Source organism: Epinephelus lanceolatus, chromosome 4, assembly GCF_041903045.1.
Source record: "Epinephelus lanceolatus isolate andai-2023 chromosome 4, ASM4190304v1, whole genome shotgun sequence".
Taxonomy (NCBI): domain Eukaryota; kingdom Metazoa; phylum Chordata; class Actinopteri; order Perciformes; family Serranidae; genus Epinephelus; species Epinephelus lanceolatus.
The window spans coordinates 32,534,308-32,560,308 of record NC_135737.1 but is presented as its reverse complement, the minus strand read 5'-3'; the positions used below and the strand labels follow the sequence as shown (position 1 = coordinate 32,560,308).

Here is a 26,001-nt window from a genome sequence, read left to right as displayed (position 1 = left end):
CTCAGCAGCTTTCCTGTACAACTAGCACCTTCAACAAAAAGAGCATTTTCTCATGTACGCTGCTCACATAAGCCAACATTTACATTCTCCTCTTCATAACTAGAAAGCATCACCCAGAGAGCAGATATTTGCATCCTGTAGGACTGAAAAAATCCTCCTCACTGTTAGGTTTCTGAACTTTGATTTGCATGAAGTTTGTGGAAACAGGGAACTGGTGTTTTTAGCTTTTGGATGGACACAGAGGCCAAAAGGTTAACACATAAGTGTCCGTAATGTTGATTTTTGTGCATCCAAAGCCTCAAAAATATTGTAGGTTTTAACATCAAAGTGAAAATGTACATTTTGCTGATTTATTGTGTTATAAGGATTGAGCCGTATGCCTGAGGATGAGACAAGGTGATGAGATAACGGTCTTGTGTGGGTGTTGTCAAACAACCTTGTCCTTGTCTCATGCTGTACTGCTCAGTCTGTCAGTAACGTCTCCATAGTCGGCTCAGCACACTTGGAGACACATCAAACTGATGAGCTACCACCTGAACCCCTTCACCATCTTCCAGCAGTTAAACTGCTGTCACAGTCTCAGTCTGGTCAAAATGCTGTCTGACACCACCAACCACCATCAGGAGACACCCAGCATTCACAATCCATTCAAAAACCATCATCCTGCCAATAGACTGGATAATTAGCTGATAAAAGGAACACAAACTCCATTCCTTAGGGTTTGCACCAGTTGTCTTCTTCTTCCCTTTCCTTTGCCCTCTTATTTCCCCTTCCTATTGTTTGTCCCGAGTTTGTCTTCCCTGACTGAGTCTGTGTGTGTGTGTGTGTGTGTGTGTGTGTGTGTGTGTGTGTGAGCAGGTGTTGTCACACCTGCAGTCCATTTGGCACTTACCTCCAGCTGTATTTAGACCAGCTCTCCAGCTGTTGTCAGTTCATTGCTTAACCCAGTGTGGTAAAATGCTCAGCTCCCTGTTTGAGACCCAGTTTCTGTGTATGATTCTACTTACCTGTTTTGTTACCTTTGCTCTTGCTTTGGCCGTGCTCCATCCTCTCGCTATCCTTTGTTCCTGCAGCCTGCCAAAGAAAAGCCCCTGTGGTCCAATGACAACTTACCCTGCCTACCACATGGGAGACCTCGGATCAAATTTTGCTCCGGCAATTCAAGTATTATCTACTCTGCCTCATTTCTATTTTAAATAAATCTTTTGAACTGAGTTCTGCTGAGTTGTCTACATTTTTGAGTCCACCCTTCATTTTAAATTTAACAGTAGGGGTATGTTCAGGCAGCTGTTCCTATAGGCATCTTCTTCTGTATAGAAAAGAAATGTGTCATTTCAAAGGAAGAATTAAACAGCCTCTTTGACCATCACCAAGCTCATGACTTCATACTCTGGGAATTCTGGCCTTAAGTGGTGTCAAGGTCAGAGGTGAACACTGGGGTAATGCTACTACTACCACCGATGATAATAATAATAATAATAATCTATTATTACTTTTCATTATGTATTTAAGGTACCACTTAAAATTTTGACCCCAAGTGACATTTTCCTTTATGTTCAATCACATTCCTCAATACATTTCACCCAAAAAGTCAGAATAACAATGGCATCAAATTACATGAAGTAGTTCTTACTATATCATAGTATACCATATACACAATTACAGTGTTAGTGTGCATCAGTAGTATGTGCAGACCTCAGGGTTTTAAGTCATCCATCACAAAATGTTGGTAGTTAAAATAATGGTGATGATGATAGTATTACAGGACAAACTATATATTATACATATATACTGAAGCAATGAAACCAGTGAGGAAATGGAAGAGGAGGCAAAGGACAGTGCAGGTACCTGCTATACTACATACTGCCCACATTATTTATTTACTCATGTTGCTTATTTATTTATTGTCTATTCATCATAATAATTTCAGTGAGACATCTTTATTCTCATTTTGAAAAATGACTTTAAACTGGATTCAAAATTGAGGCGGGATATTAATAAACAAGATGAGAAGGAGGTGAGATTAAACATGTTTACTGAATAAATGATATTATATAGGAACCTGCATTAAATAAATCACAATATTGGTTTTACAGGGAAAGAAATGTGGAATAAAAATCCTTCTTCAGGCTTGTTTCATTAGATCTTTACCCACACTTTACCAGTAAATAAAATGCAGTCCATCAGAGTTCAAAGTGAAATAGATTAACTATGAGTCTTTAAAGATTACACACACACACACACACACACACATACACACACACACACACTGAGCTGGACCCTGGAGCAGACTCCGTTGTTTCAATATTACATTCACTTTCATGCTGTTCACATTCCACTCCCATTGTAGGCCTTGTTGGCAGAGCCCTCCGATCACTACGCTCTACCTCTGCCACCATTGTCTCTTAAACTCAGAACATCATGACATCACCTGAGTGCAAACACACCAACTTGAGCACAGATGGTGAAGGCATACACCATCATTTTTAGCTCCTAACTAGGGTAACAACAAAACATGATTAACAATGATTATGTGTTTCTTGATTCTGATTATACACTGATTACTGATACATTCAGTTGAGTAAAATATGAGTAAATATTTCCCACAGAAAGCAAATCAGTCAGTTATTGGAAAGTGAGTACAAGTGCAATGAACAGTGAATGCAAAAATCAGTAGCCCACAACACCAATATTCATTCAAACATAATATCAAGAAGAATAGTGGAGTGACTCTTGTAGTTTCCAGAGCCCCATGCAGTCGTCATGATGGATCTACAGGACATGAACGAGACAGAACATAGAGTGAGAAGAACATTTCTGCTGTCAACATGGAAAACATAACAGTTTTCAGCTGATATACCTTGGTCTCGAGAAGTGAAGTGATTATGATGAGGCCTTTCCATTCAGATCTGAAAATGAAAAGAAAGATGAACTTTGTCAACAATCTCATGTCAGAATGGGTGGAAAACCAAACAGCAGCTTACCTTGGCAGATGAAAGGCAGCTCTTTATGGCAGTCTTCGTCCAGCCACTTGAATTCTTGTGACCCTTCCACCTGGATGACCTTTCCACAGTGGTTGTTTAAGGGGTCGTCAAAAGCGCTACTGCTCCAATGAGGTTCCTTTACTCTTTCCCCTGAAATCCACTGCCAGGGGACGTTTACACCAAAGATGGAGCGCTCCAGGCCGATCCACACTCCAACATCCAAGCCGCTCTTATTTTGTAGGACAGAGTTCACTGTGTCCTGCACTGTCTGGTTGGTGATTTGAACCAGGGTGGAGTTCTCGTTGTGGCAGTGCTGCAGGGCATCAATCCAGCTTTTGTGTTTCTGGTAGAACCGGAGACCTGCATCAAAGAGGTGACACTGAGAGTTTGTGCATGTTGCAACCAGGGGTGCTGCCAGAGATTTTAGACCCCATGAAAGAATATAATATTGGGCCCCCACAGATCATCCTTATAGGCTACATTGTTGTAACAAACCACACCTGCAAAACCCATTTGAGGACCTGAAATATCAATAATAACTGTATGTTTGCAGGCTGGAGTCTCTACTGTAGTCCCATGGTAATCACCTCACATGTAGTCTACTGGCATTGAGCATTGGTGTGTAACATGATTCATGATTAAATGAACTGAGAATAAAGATGCATCACTGATATTATTACCAGCAAAAGCTGCACTATCATAAGTGGCCATAGGATGGCAGTCCTTATTTAGCAGTGCCTTTCCATGTACCTGGTGTAAAACTGCTAACAGAAAAATCAAATCTCCAGTGAGATGGAGCATAGTTTATAGTAAAGCATCTACATCTGATTCTGATGATATATATACATATATAAAAACTGCAATTAGGACTACTGTATGTAAAAACATTTTAACACTCACAACTAAATGAACATAGTTGCACCTTTTTCTTCAACATAACTAAATGTGACGTCACTGAATTGTTACCCAATATTCAACTGGACTGGTTTGAGACTGATGGGACCTAACTCTGTAGGTATTCTAAAAACAAGGATGCATAAAGTATTTACCAGATGTGTATTTTCTCTACATGTTGTTCCAATAATTTAAGTTACCACTAACCTAATTTTGTTAAATAAGAATAAAGATGGCTAACTGATGTTATTATGATGGATGACTTAAAACCCTGAGGTCTGCACATACTACTGATGCACACTAACACTGTAATTGTGTATATGGTATATGATATAGTAAGAACTACATTATGTAATTTGATTCCATTGTTATTCTGACTTTTTGGGTGAACTATTAACAGGAATGTGATGAAACATTCAGGTAAGATCTCACCTAGGGTTAATGATGGTGGGTCTCTGGAGCTGTGTCGACATGAAATGATTTCTGATGAAAGTATTGATTAAATTTCGGCTAAATACACAAAATGTAATGACTGCAATGATGTTATGAGAGGATAATGTTGATCTTTAGAGTGTATTTCAGTGAAATCAAACCAACAGATTGATATCATTGTACTGTACTTGAAGCTGGCTTCAAAATTAACGCAGGATATTGTTAACAAAATGCACTGCACACCCACACGTCCTCTGTGTCTCTGTTTCTTTCACTCTGCCACACACTCTACAAAAGCATGTAGACTCTCAGTGGTAGTCAGGAGTGTTTGATCTGTCCAAAGCTGCACGACATTTAGGTATACAAGCGATTTTACACGTTTCATAGAAAATTATTAAGCATCAGAGACCGTCATATAAAAGCCACATATATAATTTGGATCAATATGATGAACCAGCACTCACAAGTTTTTGTAAGTAATATATGTGCTTGATAAGTGTTGTTTTAACCTCAGACAGAAATCCAGATTATTTAGACCATTTTTGGTTGAGCGATACTTTTTAGATTTAAGATATATGGTGTTAATTAGTCAATTAGTAATCGTATTTCAAATGATATTTTGTTTTTCTTTTTGTGGTTTTTAAGGAAAAAAATATGGGACTAATAAAGACTGCACATCGTTATAGCTCCTCAAATGTTTATTGTAAGGATCAACGTTTCGATCAACATAGATCTTCATCAGGATCATCCTGACGAAGATCTATGTTGATCGAAATGTTGATCCTTACAATAACTATTTGAAGAGCCATAACAGTGTGCGGACTTCACCTTTTTTAAAAAGTCTGTTTGCTTGTTGGTCCCGCACCTGTGATACTTTGGATGTGTGTGCTCTACCCTACTAATAAAGACTGAACAGGATTCCAGTTTATAGTTTAACTCACCACAGTCGTTCCCTGAGACAGCAGCTGAATGAAGTTGTATCAACATGTCATGTCTTGATGTCCTCAGGAAACAGTTTTTCTTGCTGTGGGGAAAAATGTAAAGCTGATCACAAATCTGTGTTGAATCAGATGTCCCATCAGTTATGTGCTGCTACATAGTGTTTTTAAAGTAAATATTTATCAAATGACAGAAATATGCTGGCTCATTATGTTTTCTATGGCCACGAGTCCACACAACACATATTTACTCTGTATAAAATGTGAAGTATTGGCAGGAGGGATCTTCAGTACAGAGTCTCCTGCAGTCAGCAACAGTCATCACGTTGTGTTTGAGTTGACCTTTTGCAAACGTAATATTATGCGACTCTGAACAACCTGATGAATAAAAACATAGAAGAATCCAGAAAAATAGTTAGAGTCAGAGTGCAGACAGATTTCTTTAACTTCCTCATTATTCATTTCCTCTATGTGAATTTGTTAAATCCATTTCTCCTGCAAACATGCTAATAAAGTGTTTTAAGTGCTCACATCTTGTTGGGCTTCATGCCAGGAATTAAGTTCAAGTAGTAAGTGACACTCTGACAGTCTGTCATGTGGGAGACCAAGTTCATTTCAACATGAAATGATTCCCTCAGCTGTGACAATATAAGTCATCCTGCTCCTCTGACATTAGCTTCATTTAAGGAAACTGGGTATTTGGACATTTGAAAAGCATGTGAATTTAAAAACAGAGGAACTCTTAATAATGTTTTAATAAGTTTGAGGAGATAACACAGCTTGTCAAATGATTAAAGTGCTTACCTATTGACACATTCAGATGCACACACTGATGGTTTGCAGGGGAATCATAGCAGAGGTTGATCCCATCATTCTCTCGCGTAATGTTGGTAATGGTCAGGTCGCTGCCAATCACTGTGACTCCGGGGAGGCTGAGATTATTGGACTTGCACTTGTTTGAATTACATTCACACTTGCTGCCTCCTCTGCCACAGTATTTAATGGTCCGACCTACAGGAACTGGTGGAAATGGGAAAGTGGCACTGCTTCCCTCCAGCAGCCACACCTGTCTTTCATTGTGAGCTGTTTCTGCAACATGACACATACCCAGCAGCAGCAAGAGATGGATGAACTGTGCCATGGCTTCTGAAACCAAAGAAAAAAGTTCACAGATTAAGTGCACAGCACACCATGGATCCAGATTTAGCTCATCTATTCATGGGAATATAATTTGCATATTTCAACTTGCACCAACATTAGTTGGGAACGTAATATGCAATATGTTGAAGTAAAAATATTTAAGTCTTGATTTTTGTTGATTTCTAATGGGACAAACATGCACCTAATTAAGCAATATCACACGACAGGGAGTGATGTACTGTAGCCTATGTCGTTACGGCTGTCATTCGGTCATAGCGGCCGAGTGCCAAAGACAGTTACAGCCGTGACGATATACAGTCCAACATCACTCTCAGTTCAACAACAGCTTATACAGCAATGCTGAGTAAGGAAATGTTAACAACAGGTGATGAAATAAATTATCTAATTATGTTATGTAGCTCCGCGGAAAAAAAAACAGTTCCCCCAGTCTGTTGCCAGGCAACGCAGCACACACGCCAGGAACTCACAAGCTACTTTGTATTTACATTGATCTGCAACTGTGTAACTTCGTCCAGTTCGGCTGATGAAACGTTGGCAAACCTGGATGTTGGCACGGCCGGATTCAGCTTCCACTCTCCCTCATCCTCATCAGTACCTCATCAGATGATCATTGATTATTTATATAATGTATAACTATAGTGTCAGTATGCGTCAATGTAGCGAGTGTGACAGTTGGTTAATTAACGGTTGTATTTATATTTATAACACCTGTGAGCGGAGTGATTTCACTGTTACATGTCCCAGTGATGTTGTACTCTATATCTGCACTCATGGAATGCCTCTCGTCCAATCAAATTACTCGGTCGGAACTAACTGTTGTATAATGTGTAATAACACACTAATTCATCTATAATTTCCATGCACAACTTTTCTACATCAAAATAAAAATATCTAAGTCTAAATATATCTACTTGTATTAAGCTGTTCCACATGATTAAACACCAAAATGACAGTATCCATCTGATGTTAATGCTGTATGAATTCATCAAAAACTTACCCAATAAATGAAGACTTGTGGCTCTGTAAAATGTGTTAGGAGGGTGGGTAGGGAAATGTGAACCGGAGACTTCACTGTGCATCATTTTATAGAGCTGTTTACCTCCTCCGCCTTTTGGCCAAAGAAACACACCCACACCAGAGTGCTCATTTGTTTATAGGGGATTGAGAGTGACTTTTAATTTGGGGGGAGGTTATGTTAAGTCTAAAGACACTGTCAGTGTGTAATGTGTATACACTGTAACATAGAGTACAAGTGTGAGGAGATTTCCAAACTTTAGTTTGGCTGTTTATCTTTTCATTTTTAAGGTAAAAGCACATGTAATGGTATATTGGTATAATATTAGAGGGTAAATATGAACCCACAAAAGATTTGCCAAAGCAAACTGACAGCACATCCTAAATCAGTATAAAACAGCTTTATGTCTGAATGGTTTAAAGTGTGAAGACGATGCCTATAGGAGTGGCTGTGTGAACACACCCTACATAAGGAATGGAGTTTGTGTTGCTTTTATCAGCTAATTATCCAGTCTATTGGCAGGATGATGGTTTTTGAATGGATTGTGAATGCTGGGTGTCTCCTGATGGTGGTTGGTGGTGTCAGACAGCATTTTGACCAGACTGAGACTGTGACAGCAGTTTAACTGCTGGAAGATGGTGAAGGGGTTCTGGTGGTAGCTTATCAGTTTGATGTGTCTCCAAGTGTGCTGAGCCGACTATGGAGACGTTACTGACAGACTGAGCAGTACAGCATGAGACAAGGACAAGGTTGTTTGACAACACCCACACAAGACCGTTATCTCATCACCTTGTCTCATCCTCAGGCGTACAGCTCAATCCTTATAACACAATAAATCAGCAAAATGTACATTTTCACTTTGATGTTAAAACCTACAATATTTTTGAGGCTTTGGATGCACACAAATCAACATTACAGACACTTATGTGTTAACCTTTTGGCCTCTGTGTCCATCCAAAAGCTAAAAACAGCAGTTCCCTGTTTCCACGAACTTCATGCAAATCCAAGTTCAGAAACCTAACAGTGAGGAGGCTTTTTTTCAGTCCTACAGGATGCAAATATCTGCTCTCTGGGTGATGCTTATTAGTTATCAAGAAGAGAATGTAAATGTATTGGCTTTGTCAGCAGTGTACATGAGACAATGCCTCTTTTGTTGAAGGTGTTAGTTGTACAGGAAAGCTGCTGAGGTCACAGTCTTGTTGACTTTAAAGTCTTTTTAAAGAGAGACCTGTCCCACAACAACTGGGGATAAAAATAATATCGAGTTAAGATCCAAAACAGGTTTCCAAATGTATCTAAATACAGAAAAGCTATAAATCAGATGCAACAGAACAAAATGTTTTTATTGTGTTATATAAAGGACAAATCCATATACCACTCATACTAACGAAGCTCAGCGTAAGTTCAATCAGGAAGACTTTCTTTGTGCTCATCCACTCACAATTCTTTCCCTCCCACTCCCACTGCTTCCTCTAATCAGCTGACTATGGGTGTTCGCTCTTCTAGTTATCCAATCAAACTTTGCCACAATCTCTATCAGCCAATCAGGATGCCACTGCAATACCTTAAACCTGCTCTCTTCTCTGCTGCTGTCAGCTGTCATTTTAGGCAGAACTGTCACGCCCTCCTCCACCACGCTTCCCTCCAGCCATCATATCCAGAGTCCAGGACGAGCTCAATAAAGGCTCATTCCTCTACTTATCCAGATCATTTTCACATCTCCATCTTCTTCTCATCTCATCTTCACCACCTCTACCACCACCAGTGTCTAGACCCTATTCCCTATTTGACTATGGATTAATCACCCTTCTTAAATTATACCATCTGGGGGTCAGTCTCTCCTGATTGAAATACTGATTAACCATTTGACTGGTTAACACCATGGACATGAAGTATGATTCAGTAATAAAGTGTATTAATAAAATTATACAGGAATAAACAAAGTAATTTATACGTTAACTTGAAATAAGTTGCTGTACTATAGATTGATCCAGTGACTGTGGAGGTGATAAAGTGTCACCCATAGCCTATATTTTAATTTCTTTCCTTCTCTAAGGGGCATCTGCGGTATTGCTGCTTGCTGCTGCTTTGTGTTTCTCTCACTCTCTGGTTGTTTTGATAATGGACTGTGGTGAGGAGCCCCTGGTTGCAACCAGAAGGTGTCATCATCACTGAGGCTGTTCCATACAGGTAACAACTCATGCACACATGGGAAAAACATAGAATATAAATGGTGTTTCTGTCTCTGCACAGAATGGCGATGATGATGAGGTGAGGATTTGCACTTCCTGTAAGAGTGGAGTTTTAAATGTCAGAATTTGTCTGTTAAAGTAGATAAAGTTTATTGACAATTTTAAATGTTTTGGAACTGTAAGGATCGCTTTCAGCGTGATGGGATTCATCCGAACATCACTGGATGCAGACTACTCGGGGAATGCCATACCAAAACAAGAATGGACAGATAAGAGCCAAGGACAAGTACGGGGCACAGAGACAGACAGCCTGCATCTCTCCCCCTTCACCTGACCCTTTGCTCCACATCACCCAAGGCATTCAGAGGATGTCCCTGTCCCAGTCAGGGATCCAACAACCCCCCTCCTGCCCTTCATCACAACCACTAAGGAGCCAACGTCGACCCTCCCCACCACCACCACAATCACCACGGAGCCAGTGTCAACCCTCCCCCCCTCCACCACGCTCACCAATCAAGGAGTTAGTTAAAGCTGCCACACTAAAGCTCATTGATGAAATTGATGAACTCTTAAATAGTAGCCCTAGACGTCATCACTCAGGTGCCTGTCAGAGATGAGACAGACCCCATGCTGCTTCCTTAAACATACCGGCAATCTTAAATAGCCGGTGGCATGGTCAAACACGTCTTGTAATTGAAAAGTATCACGAGGAAAACAATGTGTACTCGAAGCGCACAGCTACTCTATCTAATCTGACTCCAGTTATGCGTCAGCCACAGACTGTGTCAGACAATGTTAGTACACTAAACTTAGCTTTATTAAATATCAGATCTCTGGCTGGCTAGTCACTATTAATTCATGATTTTATTATCAAGAGAAACCTTGATTTTATGTTTTTAACTGAAACTTGGTTAAATGAAAACAACAGTGCAGCAGCACTTATTGAATCAGCCCCCCCAAACTTCCATTTTATCAGCTCAGTTAGAGAACTTAGGAAAGGAGGTGGAGTAGCCACTTTATTTCAGGATGTTTACCGGTGCAAACAGTTGTCATATGGGAAGTTTGAGTCATTTGAATATGTTGCACTGCAGTTGAGATCCTCCTGTCAAGCAGTATTAGTAACCATTTACAGGCCCCCAAAATATAGTGCACACTTTGTTGATGACTTTTCTAAACTATTGTCTGTTGTCTGTATTGATTTTGACTGTGTTGTTATAGTGGGTGATTTTAATATTCATATTGATAATCCCAAAGATGGCAGAACGAAAGAACTTTTCTACATCCTGGACAACTTAGAACTTTCCCAGCATGTAACAGAGCCAACACACAATAAGGGACATATTTTAGATCTAATTATCTCCAAAGGGCTCAACATTTCTGAGGTTGTGGTGACTGATGTTGCCTTTTCTGATCATTACTGTGTTTTCTTTAAAATGGCTATCTCCGCTGACACCAGTAAAATTACAACAGAGGTAATCAGAAAACGCTATATCAACGAAAACACCTGTACACTATTCTCCCAGGATTTTATACCCACACCAGCTCTGCCCTCAGTCTCTGTCAATGATCTGGTTCATAGTTTCAGCTCTAAAGCTGTGAATATTATGGACAATATTGACCCCATGAAGGTCAAAGTCGTCTCTGGTAAGAAAAAAACACCATGGAGGAACGCCACACGGGTAAAAGCTTAAAAAAGAGAATGTAGAAAAGCAGAACACAGGTGGCGAAAAACCAAACTCCAGGTTCATTATGACATCTATAAGGAAAGTCTGCACATCTATAACTTGGAGCTAAAAGGGGCGCGGCAGTCCTTTTTCTCTGAGATTATCAACAAAAATAACAACAATACACAGACTTTATTCACTGTTGTTGACAGACTGACAAATCAGTCTATCCACCAAGGCATGATTTTGCTTCTTTTTTCACAGACAAGATTTTAAAGATAAGAAAGACAGCCTGTAACTCCAACACAGTGGCTATTTCACCTGTGCCTCATAAGACTACTCCACTTTTTCACCCATTAAATTATGCTACTTTGACAGACATAGTTAGAAACCTTAGGTCCACTACCTGCTGCCTTGACACTCTGCCTACAAGCTTTTTTAAAGATGTTTTAACTGCATAGCATCAGATATACTACAGATAGTCAACTGTTCTCTTCAGTCAGGCCTTTTTCCAACGGTCCTGAAGACCACAGTCATTAAACGTCTCTTAAAAAAGCCTAATCTGGATGCCTCAGTAATAAATAACTACAGGCCCATATCAAACCTACCATTTTTAGGAAAGATCATTGAAAAGATTGTTTTTCAGCAACTTAACACCTTCTTGGAGCAAAACAATTCCTTTGATGCCTTTCAGTCTGGATTTTCAAGTACATCACAGCACTGAGACTGCACTTGTAAAAGTTTTAATCATGTTTTGCTGTTATCCTAGTTAGGAGCTAAAAATGATGGTGTATGCCTTCACCATCTGTGCTCAAGTTGGTGTGTTTGCACTCAGGTGATGTCATGATGTTCTGAGTTTAAGAGACAATGGTGGCAGAGGTAGAGCGTAGTGATCGGAGGGCTCTGCCAACAAGGCCTACAATGGGAGGGGAATGTGAACAGCATGAAAATGAATGTAATATTGAAACAACTGAGTCTGCTCCAGGGTCCAGCTCAGTTTGAATGTGTGTATGTGTGTGTGTGTGTGTGTGTGTGTGTGTGTCACAGTTAATCTATTTCACGTTGAACTCTGATGGACTGCATTTTATTTACTGGTAAAGTGTGGGTAAAGATCTAATGAAACAAGCCTGAAGAAGGATTTTTATTCCACATTTCTTTCCCTGTAAAACCAATATTGTGATTTATGTAATGCAGGTTCCTATATAATATCATTTATTCAATAAAGATAAACATGTTTAATCTCAACTCCTTCTCATCTTGTTTATTAATATCCTGTCTCAGAGTTGAAGCCAGTTGCATGCCTATTACAATGAGATCAATCTGTTGGTTTGATTTCACTGAAATACACTCTAAGGATCAACATTATCCTCTCATAACATCATTGCAGTTATTAAATTTTGTTTATTTAGCCGAAATTTAATCAATACTTTCATCAGAAATCATTTCATGCCGACACAGCTCCAGAGACCCACCATCATTAACCCTAGGTGAGATCTTACCTGAATGTTTCATCACATTCCTGTTAATAGTTCACCCAAAAAGTCAGAATAACAATGGCATCAAATTACATAAAGCAGGTCTTACTATATCATAGTATACCATATACACAATTACAGTGTTAGTGTGCATCAGTAGTATGTGCAGACCTCAGGGTTTTAAGTCATCCATCATAATAACATCAGTTAGCCATCTTTATTCTCATTTAACAAAATTAGGTTAGTGGTAACTTAAATTATTGGAACAACATGTAGAGAAAGTACACATCTGGTAAATACTTTATGCATCCTTGTTTATAGAATACCTACAGAGTTAGGTCCCATCAGTCTCAAACCAGTCCAGTTGCTTTGGTGTAAACGTCCCCTGGCTGTGGATTTCAGGGGAAAAAGTAAAGGAACCTCATTGGAGCAGTAGCGCTTTTGTCGACCCCTTAAACAACCACTGTGGAAAGGTCATCCAGGTGGAAGGGTCACAAGAATTCAAGTGGCTGGACGAAGACTGCCATAAAGAGCTGCCTTTCATCTGCCAAGGTAAGCTGCTGTTTGGTTTTCCACCCATTCTGACATGAGATTGTTGACAAAGTTTATCTTTCTTTTCATTTTCAGATCTGAATGGAAAGGCCTCGTCATAATCACTTCACTTCTCGAGACCAAGGTATATCAGCTGAAAACTGTTATGTTTTCCAGGTTGACAGCAGAAATGTTCTTCTCACTGTATGTTCTGTCTCGTTCATGTCCTGTAGATCCATCATGACGACTGCATGGGGCTCTGGAAACTACAAGAGTCACTCCAGTATTCTTCTTGATGTTTGAATGAATAATGGTGCTGTGGGCTACTGATTGTTGCATTCACTCTTCATTGCACTTGTACTCACTTTCTAATAACTGACTGATTTGCTTTCTGTGGGAAATATTTACTCATATTTTACTCAACTGAATGTATCAATAAAAATGATGGTGTATGCCTTCACCATCTGTGCTCAAGTTGGTGTGTTTGCACTCAGGTGATGTCATGATGTTCTGAGTTTAAGAGACAATGGTGGCAGAGGTAGAGCGTAGTGATCGGAGGGCTCTGCCAACAAGGCCTACAATGGGAGGAGAATGTGAACAGCATGAAAGTGAATGTAATATTGAAACAACTGAGTCTGCTCCAGGGTCCAGCTCAGTGTGTGTGTGTGTGTGTGTGTGTGTGTGTGTGTAATCTTTAAAGACTCACAGTTAATCTATGTCACTTTGAACTCTGATGGACTGCATTTTATTTACTGGTAAAGTGTGGGTAAAGATCTAATGAAACAAGCCTGAAGAAGGATTTTTATTCCATATTTCTTTCCCTGTAAAACCAATATTGTGATTTATTTAATGCAGGTTCCTATATAATATCATTTATTCAATAAAGATAAACATGTATTAACTAACCTGTTTCTCCTCTTATTTTGGTTTATACATATAGCAATAAGCAAGAAATAAATTGAGAAAATGGAGGAACAAGTCCACTGGGAGGCGACATTAAAGGAACAGTGTAGGATTCATAGGATTTAGTGGCATCTAGTGGTGAGGAGTGCAGATTGTAACCATCTGAAGGAGAGATTCCCCAGGTGAAAACAGCTTTTCATGCACTGCTCAGTTTTGAGATTTTGCCCTTTTTTGCTTCTTCTTTCAGACTAGTGGAAAGAAAACATAACAATTACACATTTAGGTTTATTTTAGTTCAGATTTCAGTTCTGGGAATGTATGCAAATTTGTGCATACTTAATTAGATAATGCAGGATTTGCATATAAAGAATAATTGTCTTAATGTTAATTATCAGCTGATATCTGTTTGTGAAACATTTTGCAAACTGGTGTTGGTGGAGGTCTGGGTCTGGTCCCCTGTTGGAGCTGGAGCTGTCCTCAAAGCAGGCTAAGAAAGTGTATAGCTGGTCCTGGAGGGAGGGGTCAGTTGAGGTGGGGTTGCTGTTGCTCTGTTTGTAGTCAATAATATTCCTTACACCTTTCCACATGGCATGGGGGTTGTTTTCATTGAAGTTGTCCTCAATGCATTGTTTGTATTCCTGCTTTGCAGATGTAATGCCTCTCTGCAGACTGGCCCTAGCCCTCCTGTACTCCTCTGTGTCTCCTGATCTCAGCGCTGTGTCTCGGGCTCTGAGCAGCTCTCTCACCCTGCTGTTGAACCAGGGCTTCTGGTTGGAGAACACTTTCATTTGTTGTTTATGAGGTTATGGTGTCAATGCAGAATTAGATGTAAGAAAGGACTGTGCTGGTATAGTGCTCGGTGTCTGGATCAGGGGCGATTCTAGGATCAGAGGTTTAGGGGTGCTGAGAACCCAGAGAGCTGCCCGGCCAGGCAAGATAAATTTTACTGTTTTGTACATTTTAACTCAATTTCATTCCCACATTTGTGAAAGAAAAGCACAACACTTTTTGGGAAAGTCTGTGACTAAACCATCAAATCTGATAAAGGTTATTTAAATGCTGAGCCACAGCAAAAGAGGAATGGATTGGAATCATGTAAGAAACATATCGTAACTCTAATTTCTGGCAGAAGACAACTCATATTGATACAGCAGCTCCTCAACATACACATAAACAGTATGTATGTTTCTGGAGTAAACCAGCCCCCTATAGTGTGTACCAAAAATACCAAAAATGGACCTTGGACTTATTTTTTGCTCTTTTATTTGAAATGCAATGCACAACATGTAACATTAACACATTAACAGTAATTGACTTTTTCAATGTTTGTCTCTGCCTTTTTCCTTCTTGTCTGTATTATATAATACAAATACATAAATAAAAATACACTTCAAAAAAGAACAGTGCTTGAAATCTAAAAAATAATAATAATAAATACACACAATAGGAGTTATAATGTTAATGGGCATCCAGTCAGTTAGCTAGTCAGTAGCACCTTGGCTTTAATCAAGGGCGTAGGTTTGATTTTCACATTGGTAGGGACATAAAAGTGCTCCATGGCGGCGACCTGTACGTTGATGATTTTTTAATGCAATTTCACGTAATGTGAAACTGATCACTGCTTTATAATGCACATTTAGATATCTACACTAAATACAAGAATGTCTTGGTTAATGTGTTCTCTATGTTATCAGTTACATGAATATACACTGATAACTTCACCACATCTGTCCGTATGTACTTCCCAGGGTAAACTATAATAATAACAATAACAGTATACTCTGAAGGGGCGTAACTTCAGTACCAGCCTGCTGTCTGCAGTTGGGTTGGTAATAGTGATCCGAATTGATATTGATATGGGGTAAAAACATATATTATACATGAATCAATATTTTTACTTACCCCTAGTCACAATGCTGAATCTCACTATCAACATATATCCTTCATGATTCAATCTCACCTGTGAGGCTCCTGTCTCTCCTCTATCTCCCCTTGTCTCTCTTCCATTCCCTTCTGTCTCTCTTCCTGCCTCTCCTCCTCCAGCTCCTCCATCTCCTCCAGTCTCTCTACTACTTGTCATCTGACAAAAAATATATTGATGCAAGACATGTGAACAGTGGGACAATTTGAGATGCAACAGTCATAGATTTTGATTGTTGTAGCCTGAGGAAAACATACTGTATGTTTTACAATTGTGTAATTCATTAAACAACATCTGAATGTATATAGGCTAAAGAACAGCCATAATGTAAACACAAGTTAGTCAGCTTCATCATGTTAAACATAAATAAAATAAATCAACAAAAATGTAAATGCTCCAAAACCATTATAATACAACTGTGTGCAAAATGTTGCACTTACACCCAATATCTATGACATAAATATGACTCAGTGTTCTTTCTGGGTGTTTTTACTGGGAGCAGTGGATCTCTGTTCTCCTCTCTCCTTCACACACCATGGATGCTGAAGACTGTCACTGAAGGAGCTATTATTTATGTTTGCACTTTATTTTTTCAGACTGTTTATATCATGTCATCTTACTACAAACACTAATTTGAACTGTGTCATCACTGCATGACATCTATGATTGCTGATGGAACATGTGAAGTGGAATTTCATGTTCTCTGGCATATAGGCTAATATTGATCTAGGCCTAATAGTTGCCAAACTTAGCTCAGCTAGTATTAGCTCGTTAGCATCTCATTATCTAGCAAAGAGTTGCCAAGGAACGCCATTCAGTTAGCCTAACATCAACAGGTGTTTGTTTAGCTTATTTACTGAACCAACCGACTCACCGTTCACACTCGGTGCTCCGCTGTGGAGCGCTAACGGTGATGCGTGTGTATGTGTCGTTCCCTCACGAGCTGCCGTGAGCTGTACGGTGACGCGCACCCACAAAGTCAGTGGAGAGAGTGGCGCTGGGGAGGACCAGTCACACGTTACCAAAATAACAGTAGAGCCAATCAATGAGCAATACGAGGTTAGAGGTGGGACGTATGGTAGACACCAACGATTGTTAACCCTTTGTGTACCATATTGAGCGGACGCCGACAGCCAGTGTTTATATTGGTAGGGACAATACAGAAGGGGCTGAATATTGGTAGGTATTAACACATGCACATGACACAACAGCTAGCTTCTCTCATTCCAATTCAAACAGAGGACAGTGGTACTGACCACCTGTAGCTAGAAAAAACGTCAGCTAACTCCTACCTGACAACATGAACAGTGACCTACGATTAAAAGCAGCAAAAATGAGGACTGGTAATGATAATAATGTGTTGGTATTGAGTGGTAGAAGTTAGGAAATGTGCCACATACCCTGGTTTAAGCCAGGTACTTACACCACTACTGCATACCACCCACTCTAGAAGGGAGCGCATTGCTCTGTGCAGATAGAGCGCTCAGAGCCCGAGTCGGGGAAAGGTGGGAGGGATGGGGTGGATCAAACCATTTTTGAGGCAAGGGGGGTGCTGCTGTATTTTTGCTGTTAAAATATTACGTTGCAACCAAGTACTGTATGGTTTTGACACTTTTCTAGCTTGTTAAAAAAAAGGGCATATAGTAAAAAAAAAATAAAAATAAAAAAAATCTCTCAGATTTTAGGGGTGCTGGGATTCAATTTAGGGGTGCTCCAGCACCCCCAAAAATGGGCTAGAAACACCTATGGTCTGGATGCTCAAAGACCTCCCATCTTGGGTCTTCAAAACAGTCCTGCAGGGCTGAAGAGGCCTCTGCAGTCCAGACCTGCACAGTCTTGAACTCAGGTTTACTTATGCTGAACAGGGGCTTGTAGGCTGGGGTATATATCTTTATGATTTTTTTATGTGTTTTTGTATCCCCAGTTGTTGTGGGACAGTTGTCGTTACCTGTTTATGTTGTTTGTGTGTTCATGTTGTAACAATATTTTTCCTTGACCAGATCTCTCTTTAAAAAGACTTGAATGTCAACAAGACTGTGACCTCAGCAGCTTTCCTGTACAACTAGCACCTTCAACAAAAAGAGCATTTTCTCATGTACGCTGCTCACATAAGCCAACATTTACATTCTCCTCTTCATAACTAGAAAGCATCACCCAGAGAGCAGATATTTGCATCCTGTAGGACTGAAAAAATCCTCCTCACTGTTAGGTTTCTGAACTTTGATTTGCATGAAGTTTGTGGAAACAGGGAACTGGTGTTTTTAGCTTTTGGATGGACACAGAGGCCAAAAGGTTAACACATAAGTGTCCGTAATGTTGATTTTTGTGCATCCAAAGCCTCAAAAATATTGTAGGTTTTAACATCAAAGTGAAAATGTACATTTTGCTGATTTATTGTGTTATAAGGATTGAGCCGTATGCCTGAGGATGAGACAAGGTGATGAGATAACGGTCTTGTGTGGGTGTTGTCAAACAACCTTGTCCTTGTCTCATGCTGTACTGCTCAGTCTGTCAGTAACGTCTCCATAGTCGGCTCAGCACACTTGGAGACACATCAAACTGATGAGCTACCACCTGAACCCCTTCACCATCTTCCAGCAGTTAAACTGCTGTCACAGTCTCAGTCTGGTCAAAATGCTGTCTGACACCACCAACCACCATCAGGAGACACCCAGCATTCACAATCCATTCAAAAACCATCATCCTGCCAATAGACTGGATAATTAGCTGATAAAAGCAACACAAACTCCATTCCTTAGGGTTTGCACCAGTTGTCTTCTTCTTCCCTTTCCTTTGCCCTCTTATTTCCCCTTCCTATTGTTTGTCCCGAGTTTGTCTTCCCTGACTGAGTCTGTGTGTGTGTGTGTGTGTGTGTGTGTGTGTGTGTGTGTGAGCAGGTGTTGTCACACCTGCAGTCCATTTGGCACTTACCTCCAGCTGTATTTAGACCAGCTCTCCAGCTGTTGTCAGTTCATTGCTTAACCCAGTGTGGTAAAATGCTCAGCTCCCTGTTTGAGACCCAGTTTCTGTGTATGATTCTACTTACCTGTTTTGTTACCTTTGCTCTTGCTTTGGCCGTGCTCCATCCTCTCGCTATCCTTTGTTCCTGCAGCCTGCCAAAGAAAAGCCCCTGTGGTCCAATGACAACTTACCCTGCCTACCACATGGGAGACCTCGGATCAAATTTTGCTCCGGCAATTCAAGTATTATCTACTCTGCCTCATTTCTATTTTAAATAAATCTTTTGAACTGAGTTCTGCTGAGTTGTCTACATTTTTGAGTCCACCCTTCATTTTAAATTTAACAGTAGGGGTATGTTCAGGCAGCTGTTCCTATAGGCATCTTCTTCTGTATAGAAAAGAAATGTGTCATTTCAAAGGAAGAATTAAACAGCCTCTTTGACCATCACCAAGCTCATGACTTCATACTCTGGGAATTCTGGCCTTAAGTGGTGTCAAGGTCAGAGGTGAACACTGGGGTAATGCTACTACTACCACCGATGATAATAATAATAATAATAATCTATTATTACTTTTCATTATGTATTTAAGGTACCACTTAAAATTTTGACCCCAAGTGACATTTTCCTTTATGTTCAATCACATTCCTCAATACATTTCACCCAAAAAGTCAGAATAACAATGGCATCAAATTACATGAAGTAGTTCTTACTATATCATAGTATACCATATACACAATTACAGTGTTAGTGTGCATCAGTAGTATGTGCAGACCTCAGGGTTTTAAGTCATCCATCACAAAATGTTGGTAGTTAAAATAATGGTGATGATGATAGTATTACAGGACAAACTATATATTATACATATATACTGAAGCAATGAAACCAGTGAGGAAATGGAAGAGGAGGCAAAGGACAGTGCAGGTACCTGCTATACTACATACTGCCCACATTATTTATTTACTCATGTTGCTTATTTATTTATTGTCTATTCATCATAATAATTTCAGTGAGACATCTTTATTCTCATTTTGAAAAATGACTTTAAACTGGATTCAAAATTGAGGCGGGATATTAATAAACAAGATGAGAAGGAGGTGAGATTAAACATGTTTACTGAATAAATGATATTATATAGGAACCTGCATTAAATAAATCACAATATTGGTTTTACAGGGAAAGAAATGTGGAATAAAAATCCTTCTTCAGGCTTGTTTCATTAGATCTTTACCCACACTTTACCAGTAAATAAAATGCAGTCCATCAGAGTTCAAAGTGAAATAGATTAACTATGAGTCTTTAAAGATTACACACACACACACACACACACACACATACACACACACACACACTGAGCTGGACCCTGGAGCAGACTCCGTTGTTTCAATATTACATTCACTTTCATGCTGTTCACATTCCACTCCCATTGTAGGCCTTGTTGGCAGAGCCCTCCGATCACTACGCTCTACCTCTGCCACCATTGTCTCTTAAACTCAGAACATCATGACATCACCTGAGTGCAAACACACCAACTTGAGCACAGATGGTGAAGGCATACACCATCATTTTTAGCTCCTAACTAGGGTAACAACAAAACATGATTAACAATGATTATGTGTTTCTTGATTCTGATTATACACTGATTACTGATACATTCAGTTGAGTAAAATATGAGTAAATATTTCCCACAGAAAGCAAATCAGTCAGTTATTGGAAAGTGAGTACAAGTGCAATGAACAGTGAATGCAAAAATCAGTAGCCCACAACACCAATATTCATTCAAACATAATATCAAGAAGAATAGTGGAGTGACTCTTGTAGTTTCCAGAGCCCCATGCAGTCGTCATGATGGATCTACAGGACATGAACGAGACAGAACATAGAGTGAGAAGAACATTTCTGCTGTCAACATGGAAAACATAACAGTTTTCAGCTGATATACCTTGGTCTCGAGAAGTGAAGTGATTATGACGAGGCCTTTCCATTCAGATCTGAAAATGAAAAGAAAGATGAACTTTGTCAACAATCTCATGTCAGAATGGGTGGAAAACCAAACAGCAGCTTACCTTGGCAGATGAAAGGCAGCTCTTTATGGCAGTCTTCGTCCAGCCACTTGAATTCTTGTGACCCTTCCACCTGGATGACCTTTCCACAGTGGTTGTTTAAGGGGTCGACAAAAGCGCTACTGCTCCAATGAGGTTCCTTTACTCTTTCCCCTGAAATCCACTGCCAGGGGACGTTTACACCAAAGATGGAGCGCTCCAGGCCGATCCACACTCCAACATCCAAGCCGCTCTTATTTTGTAGGACAGAGTTCACTGTGTCCTGCACTGTCTGGTTGGTGATTTGAACCAGGGTGGAGTTCTCGTTGTGGCAGTGCTGCAGGGCATCAATCCAGCTTTTGTGTTTCTGGTAGAACCGGAGACCTGCATCAAAGAGGTGACACTGAGAGTTTGTGCATGTTGCAACCAGGGGTGCTGCCAGAGATTTTAGACCCCATGAAAGAATATAATATTGGGCCCCCACAGATCATCCTTATAGGCTACATTGTTGTAACAAACCACACCTGCAAAACCCATTTGAGGACCTGAAATATCAATAATAACTGTATGTTTGCAGGCTGGAGTCTCTACTGTAGTCCCATGGTAATCACCTCACATGTAGTCTACTGGCATTGAGCATTGGTGTGTAACATGATTCATGATTAAATGAACTGAGAATAAAGATGCATCACTGATATTATTACCAGCAAAAGCTGCACTATCATAAGTGGCCATAGGATGGCAGTCCTTATTTAGCAGTGCCTTTCCATGTACCTGGTGTAAAACTGCTAACAGAAAAATCAAATCTCCAGTGAGATGGAGCATAGTTTATAGTAAAGCATCTACATCTGATTCTGATGATATATATACATATATAAAAACTGCAATTAGGACTACTGTATGTAAAAACATTTTAACACTCACAACTAAATGAACATAGTTGCACCTTTTTCTTCAACATAACTAAATGTGACGTCACTGAATTGTTACCCAATATTCAACTGGACTGGTTTGAGACTGATGGGACCTAACTCTGTAGGTATTCTAAAAACAAGGATGCATAAAGTATTTACCAGATGTGTATTTTCTCTACATGTTGTTCCAATAATTTAAGTTACCACTAACCTAATTTTGTTAAATGAGAATAAAGATGGCTAACTGATGTTATTATGATGGATGACTTAAAACCCTGAGGTCTGCACATACTACTGATGCACACTAACACTGTAATTGTGTATATGGTATACTATGATATAGTAAGAACTACATTATGTAATTTGATGCCATTGTTATTCTGACTTTTTGGGTGAACTATTAACAGGAATGTGATGAAACATTCAGGTAAGATCTCACCTAGGGTTAATGATGGTGGGTCTCTGGAGCTGTGTCGACATGAAATGATTTCTGATGAAAGTATTGATTAAATTTCGGCTAAATACACAAAATGTAATGACTGCAATGATGTTATGAGAGGATAATGTTGATCTTTAGAGTGTATTTTAGTGAAATCAAACCAACAGATTGATATCATTGTACTGTGCTTGAAGCTGGCTTCAAAATTAAGGCAGGAACAAAATGCACTGCACACCCACACGTCCTCTGTGTCTCTGTTTCTTTCACTCTGCCACACACTCTACAAAAGCATATAGACTCTCAGTGGTAGTCAGGAGTGTTTGATCTGTCCAAAGCTGCACAACATTTAGGTATACAAGCGATTTTACACGTTTCATAGAAAATTATTAAGCATCAGAGACCGTCATATAAAAGCCACATATATAATTTGGATCAATATGATGAACCAGCACTCACAAGTTTTTGTAAGTAATATATGTGCTTGATAAGTGTTGTTTTTCCCTCAGACAGAAATCCAGATTATTTAGACCATTTTTGGTTGAACAATACTTTTTAGATTTAAGATATATGGTGTTAATTAGTTTCCAAGTCATAGAGAAGGACGTGATGCCTTTCAAGAGTCAGATTTCATTATGTTTTGTCCATCGTTCTGTCATATTTCAAATGATATTTTGTTTTTCTTTTTGTGGTTTTTAAGGAAAAAAATATGGGACTAATAAAGACTGCACATTGTTATAGCTCCTCAAATGTTTATTGTAAGGATCAACGTTTCGATCAAAATGTTGATCCTTATAATAACTATTTGAAGAGCACTAACAGTGTGCGGACTTCACCTTTTTTAAAAAGTCTGTTTGCTTGTTGGTCCCGCACCTGTGATACTTTGGATGTGTGTGCTCTACCCTACTAATAAAGACTGAACAGAATTCCAGTTTATAGTTTAACTCACCACAGTTGTTCCCTGAGACAGCGGCTGAATGAAGTTGTATCAACATGTCATGTCTTGATGTCATCAGGAAACATGTTGTATTGCTGTGGGGAAAAATTTAAAGCTGATCACAAATCTGTGTTGAATCAGATGTCCCATCAGTTATGTGCTGCTACATAGTGTTTTTAAAGTAAATATTTATCAAATGACAGAAATATGCTGGCTCATTATGTTTTCTATGGCCACGAGTCCACACAACACATATTTACTCTGTATAAAATGTGAAGTATTGGCAGGTGGGATCTTCAGTACAGAGTCTCCTGCAGTCAGCAACAGTCGTCTTGTTGTGTTTGAGTTGACCTTTTGCAAACGTAATATTATGCGACTCTGAACAACCTGATGAATAAAAACATAGAAGAATCCAGAAAAATAGTTAGAGTCAGAGTGCAGACAGATTTCTTTAACTTCCTCATTATTCATTTCCTCTATGTGAATTTGTTAAATCCATTTCTCCTGCAAACATGCTAATAAAGTGTTTTAAGTGCTCACATCTTGTTGGGCTTCATGCCAGGAATTAAGTTCAAGTAGTAAGTGACACTCTGACAGTCTGTCATGTGGGAGACCAAGTTCATTTCAACATGAAATGATTCCCTCAGCTGTGACAATATAAGTCATCCTGCTCCTCTGACATTAGCTTCATTTAAGGAAACTGGGTATTTGAACATTTGAAAAGCATGTGAATTTAAAAACAGAGGAACTCTTAATAATGTTTTAATAAGTTTGAGGAGATAACACAGCTTGTCAAATGATTAAAGTGCTTACCTATTGACACATTCAGATACACACACTGATGGTTTGCAGGGGAATCATAGCAGAGGTTGATCCCATCATTCTCTCGCGTAATGTTGGTAATGGTCAGGTCGCTGTCAGTCACTGTGACTCCGGGGAGGCTGGCATTATTGGACTTGCACTTGTTTGAATTACATTCACACTTGCTGCCTCCTCTGCCACAGTATTTAATGGTCCGACCTACAGGAACTGGTGGAAATGGGAAAGTGGCACTGCTTCCCTCCAGCAGCCACACCTGTCTTTCATTGTGAGCTGTTTCTGCAACATGACACATACCCAGCAGCAGCAAGAGATGGATGAACTGTGCCATGGCTTCTGAAACCAAAGAAAAAAGTTTACAGATTAAGTGCACAGCACACCATGGATCCAGATTTAGCTCATCTATTCATGGGAATATAATTTGCATATTTCAACTTGCACCAACATTAGTTGGGAACGTAATATGCAATATGTTGAAGTAAAAATATTTAAGTCTTGATTTTTGTTGATTTCTAATGGGACAAACATGCACCTAATTAAGCAATATCACACGACAGGGAGTGATGTACTGTAGCCTATGTCGTTACGGCTGTCATTCGGTCATAGCGGCCGAGTGCCAAAGACAGTTACAGCCGTGACGATATACAGTCCAACATCACTCCCAGTTCAACAACAGCTTATACAGCAATGCTGAGTAAGGAAATGTTAACAACAGGTGATGAAATAAATTATCTAATTATGTTATGTAGCTCCGCGGAAAAAAACAGTTCCCCCAGTCTGTTGCCAGGCAACGCAGCACACACGCCAGGAACTCACAAGCTACTTTGTATTTACATTGATCTGCAACTGTGTAACTTCGTCCAGTTCGGCTGATGAAACGTTGGCAAACCTGGATGTTGGCACGGCCGGATTCAGCTTCCACTCTCCCTCATCCTCATCAGTACCTCATCAGATGATCATTGATTATTTATATAGTGTATAGCTATAGTGTCAGTATGCGTCAATGTAGCGAGTGTGACAGTTGGTTAATTAACGGTTGTATTTATATTTATAACACCTGTGAGCGGAGTGATTTCACTGTTACATGTCCCAGTGATGTTGTACTCTATATCTGCACTCATGGAATGCCTCTCGTCCAATCAAATTACTCGGTCGGAACTAACTGTTGTATAATGTGCAATAACACACTAATTCATCTATAATTTTCATGCACAACTTTTCTTCATCAAAATAAAAATATCTAAGTCTAAATATATCTACTTGTATTAAGCTGTTCCACATGATTAAACACCAAAATGACAGTATCCATCTGATGTTAATGCTGTATGAATTCATCAAAAACTTACCCGATAAATGAAGACTTGTGGCTCTGTAAAATGTGTTAGGAGGGTGGGTAGGGAAATGTGAACCGGAGACTTCACTGTGCATCATTTTATAGAGCTGTTTACCTCCTCCGCCTTTTGGCCAAAGAAACACACCCACACCAGAGTGCTCATTTGTTTACAGGGGATTGAGAGTGACTTTTAATTTGGGGGGAGGTTATGTTAAGTCTAAAGACACTGTCAGTGTGTAATGTGTATACACTGTAACATAGAGTACAAGTGTGAGGAGATTTCCAAACTTTAGTTTGGCTGTTTATCTTTTCATTTTTAAGGTAAAAGCACATGTAATGGTATATTGGTATAATATTAGAGGGTAAATATGAACCCACAAAAGATTTGCCAAAGCAAACTGACAGCACATCCTAAATCAGTATAAAACAGCTTTATGTCTGAATGGTTTAA

The 26,001-nt window shown here is 39.5% G+C and overlaps 2 protein-coding genes and 1 long non-coding RNA gene across 3 annotated transcripts; 1 reads left to right on the top strand and 2 right to left on the bottom strand.

Moving 5' to 3' along the window:
* Window positions 1-2,898: 2,898 nt before the first annotated feature.
* LOC144462865 (uncharacterized) lies at window positions 2,899-7,442 on the bottom strand. Its single transcript, XM_078167518.1, has 5 exons — window positions 7,407-7,442; window positions 6,053-6,394; window positions 5,500-5,626; window positions 5,252-5,334; window positions 2,899-3,344 (listed from the first exon to the last, which is right to left on the bottom strand). Exons 2-5 carry the CDS (start codon window positions 6,387-6,389, stop codon window positions 2,947-2,949), a joined length of 945 nt encoding a protein of 314 aa, XP_078023644.1. The 5' UTR covers window positions 6,390-6,394; window positions 7,407-7,442; the 3' UTR covers window positions 2,899-2,946.
* A 5,729-nt stretch (window positions 7,443-13,171) lies between these two features.
* LOC144462864 (uncharacterized) lies at window positions 13,172-13,565 on the top strand. Its single transcript, XR_013491034.1, has 3 exons — window positions 13,172-13,307; window positions 13,383-13,431; window positions 13,520-13,565. It is a non-coding gene; the product is annotated as an uncharacterized LOC144462864 (long non-coding RNA).
* A 6,614-nt stretch (window positions 13,566-20,179) lies between these two features.
* Window positions 20,180-25,603, bottom strand: LOC144462863 (uncharacterized). The gene is made up of 7 exons (XM_078167517.1): window positions 25,564-25,603; window positions 24,212-24,553; window positions 23,659-23,785; window positions 23,411-23,493; window positions 21,136-21,495; window positions 21,012-21,060; window positions 20,180-20,923 (listed from the first exon to the last, which is right to left on the bottom strand). The coding sequence occupies exons 2-6, from the start codon at window positions 24,546-24,548 to the stop codon at window positions 21,035-21,037; spliced, it is 933 nt and encodes a 310-aa protein (XP_078023643.1). The 5' UTR covers window positions 24,549-24,553; window positions 25,564-25,603; the 3' UTR covers window positions 20,180-20,923; window positions 21,012-21,034.
* Between the last annotated feature and the right edge of the window lie 398 nt (window positions 25,604-26,001).

Bases quoted from the DNA above. Each gene is read 5' to 3' on its own strand.
- LOC144462863 (XM_078167517.1), bottom strand. From the start codon at position 24,548: ATGGCACAGTTCATCCATCTCTTGCTGCTGCTGGGTATGTGTCATGTT. The intron at 21,496-23,410 runs GTGAGTTAAACT...TCTTTGATGCAG, and splicing joins TGTCTCAGGGAACAACTGTG to GTCTCCGGTTCTACCAGAAA. The intron at 21,061-21,135 runs GTAAGCTGCTGT...TTTCATTTTCAG, and splicing joins GCTGCCTTTCATCTGCCAAG to ATCTGAATGGAAAGGCCTCG.
- LOC144462865 (XM_078167518.1), bottom strand. From the start codon at position 6,389: ATGGCACAGTTCATCCATCTCTTGCTGCTGCTGGGTATGTGTCATGTT. The intron at 5,335-5,499 runs GTAAATATGTGT...TTTTCCCCACAG, and splicing joins TACTTCACATTTTATACAGA to CAAGAAAAACTGTTTCCTGA. The intron at 3,345-5,251 runs GTGAGTTAAACT...TCTTTGATGCAG, and splicing joins TGTCTCAGGGAACGACTGTG to GTCTCCGGTTCTACCAGAAA.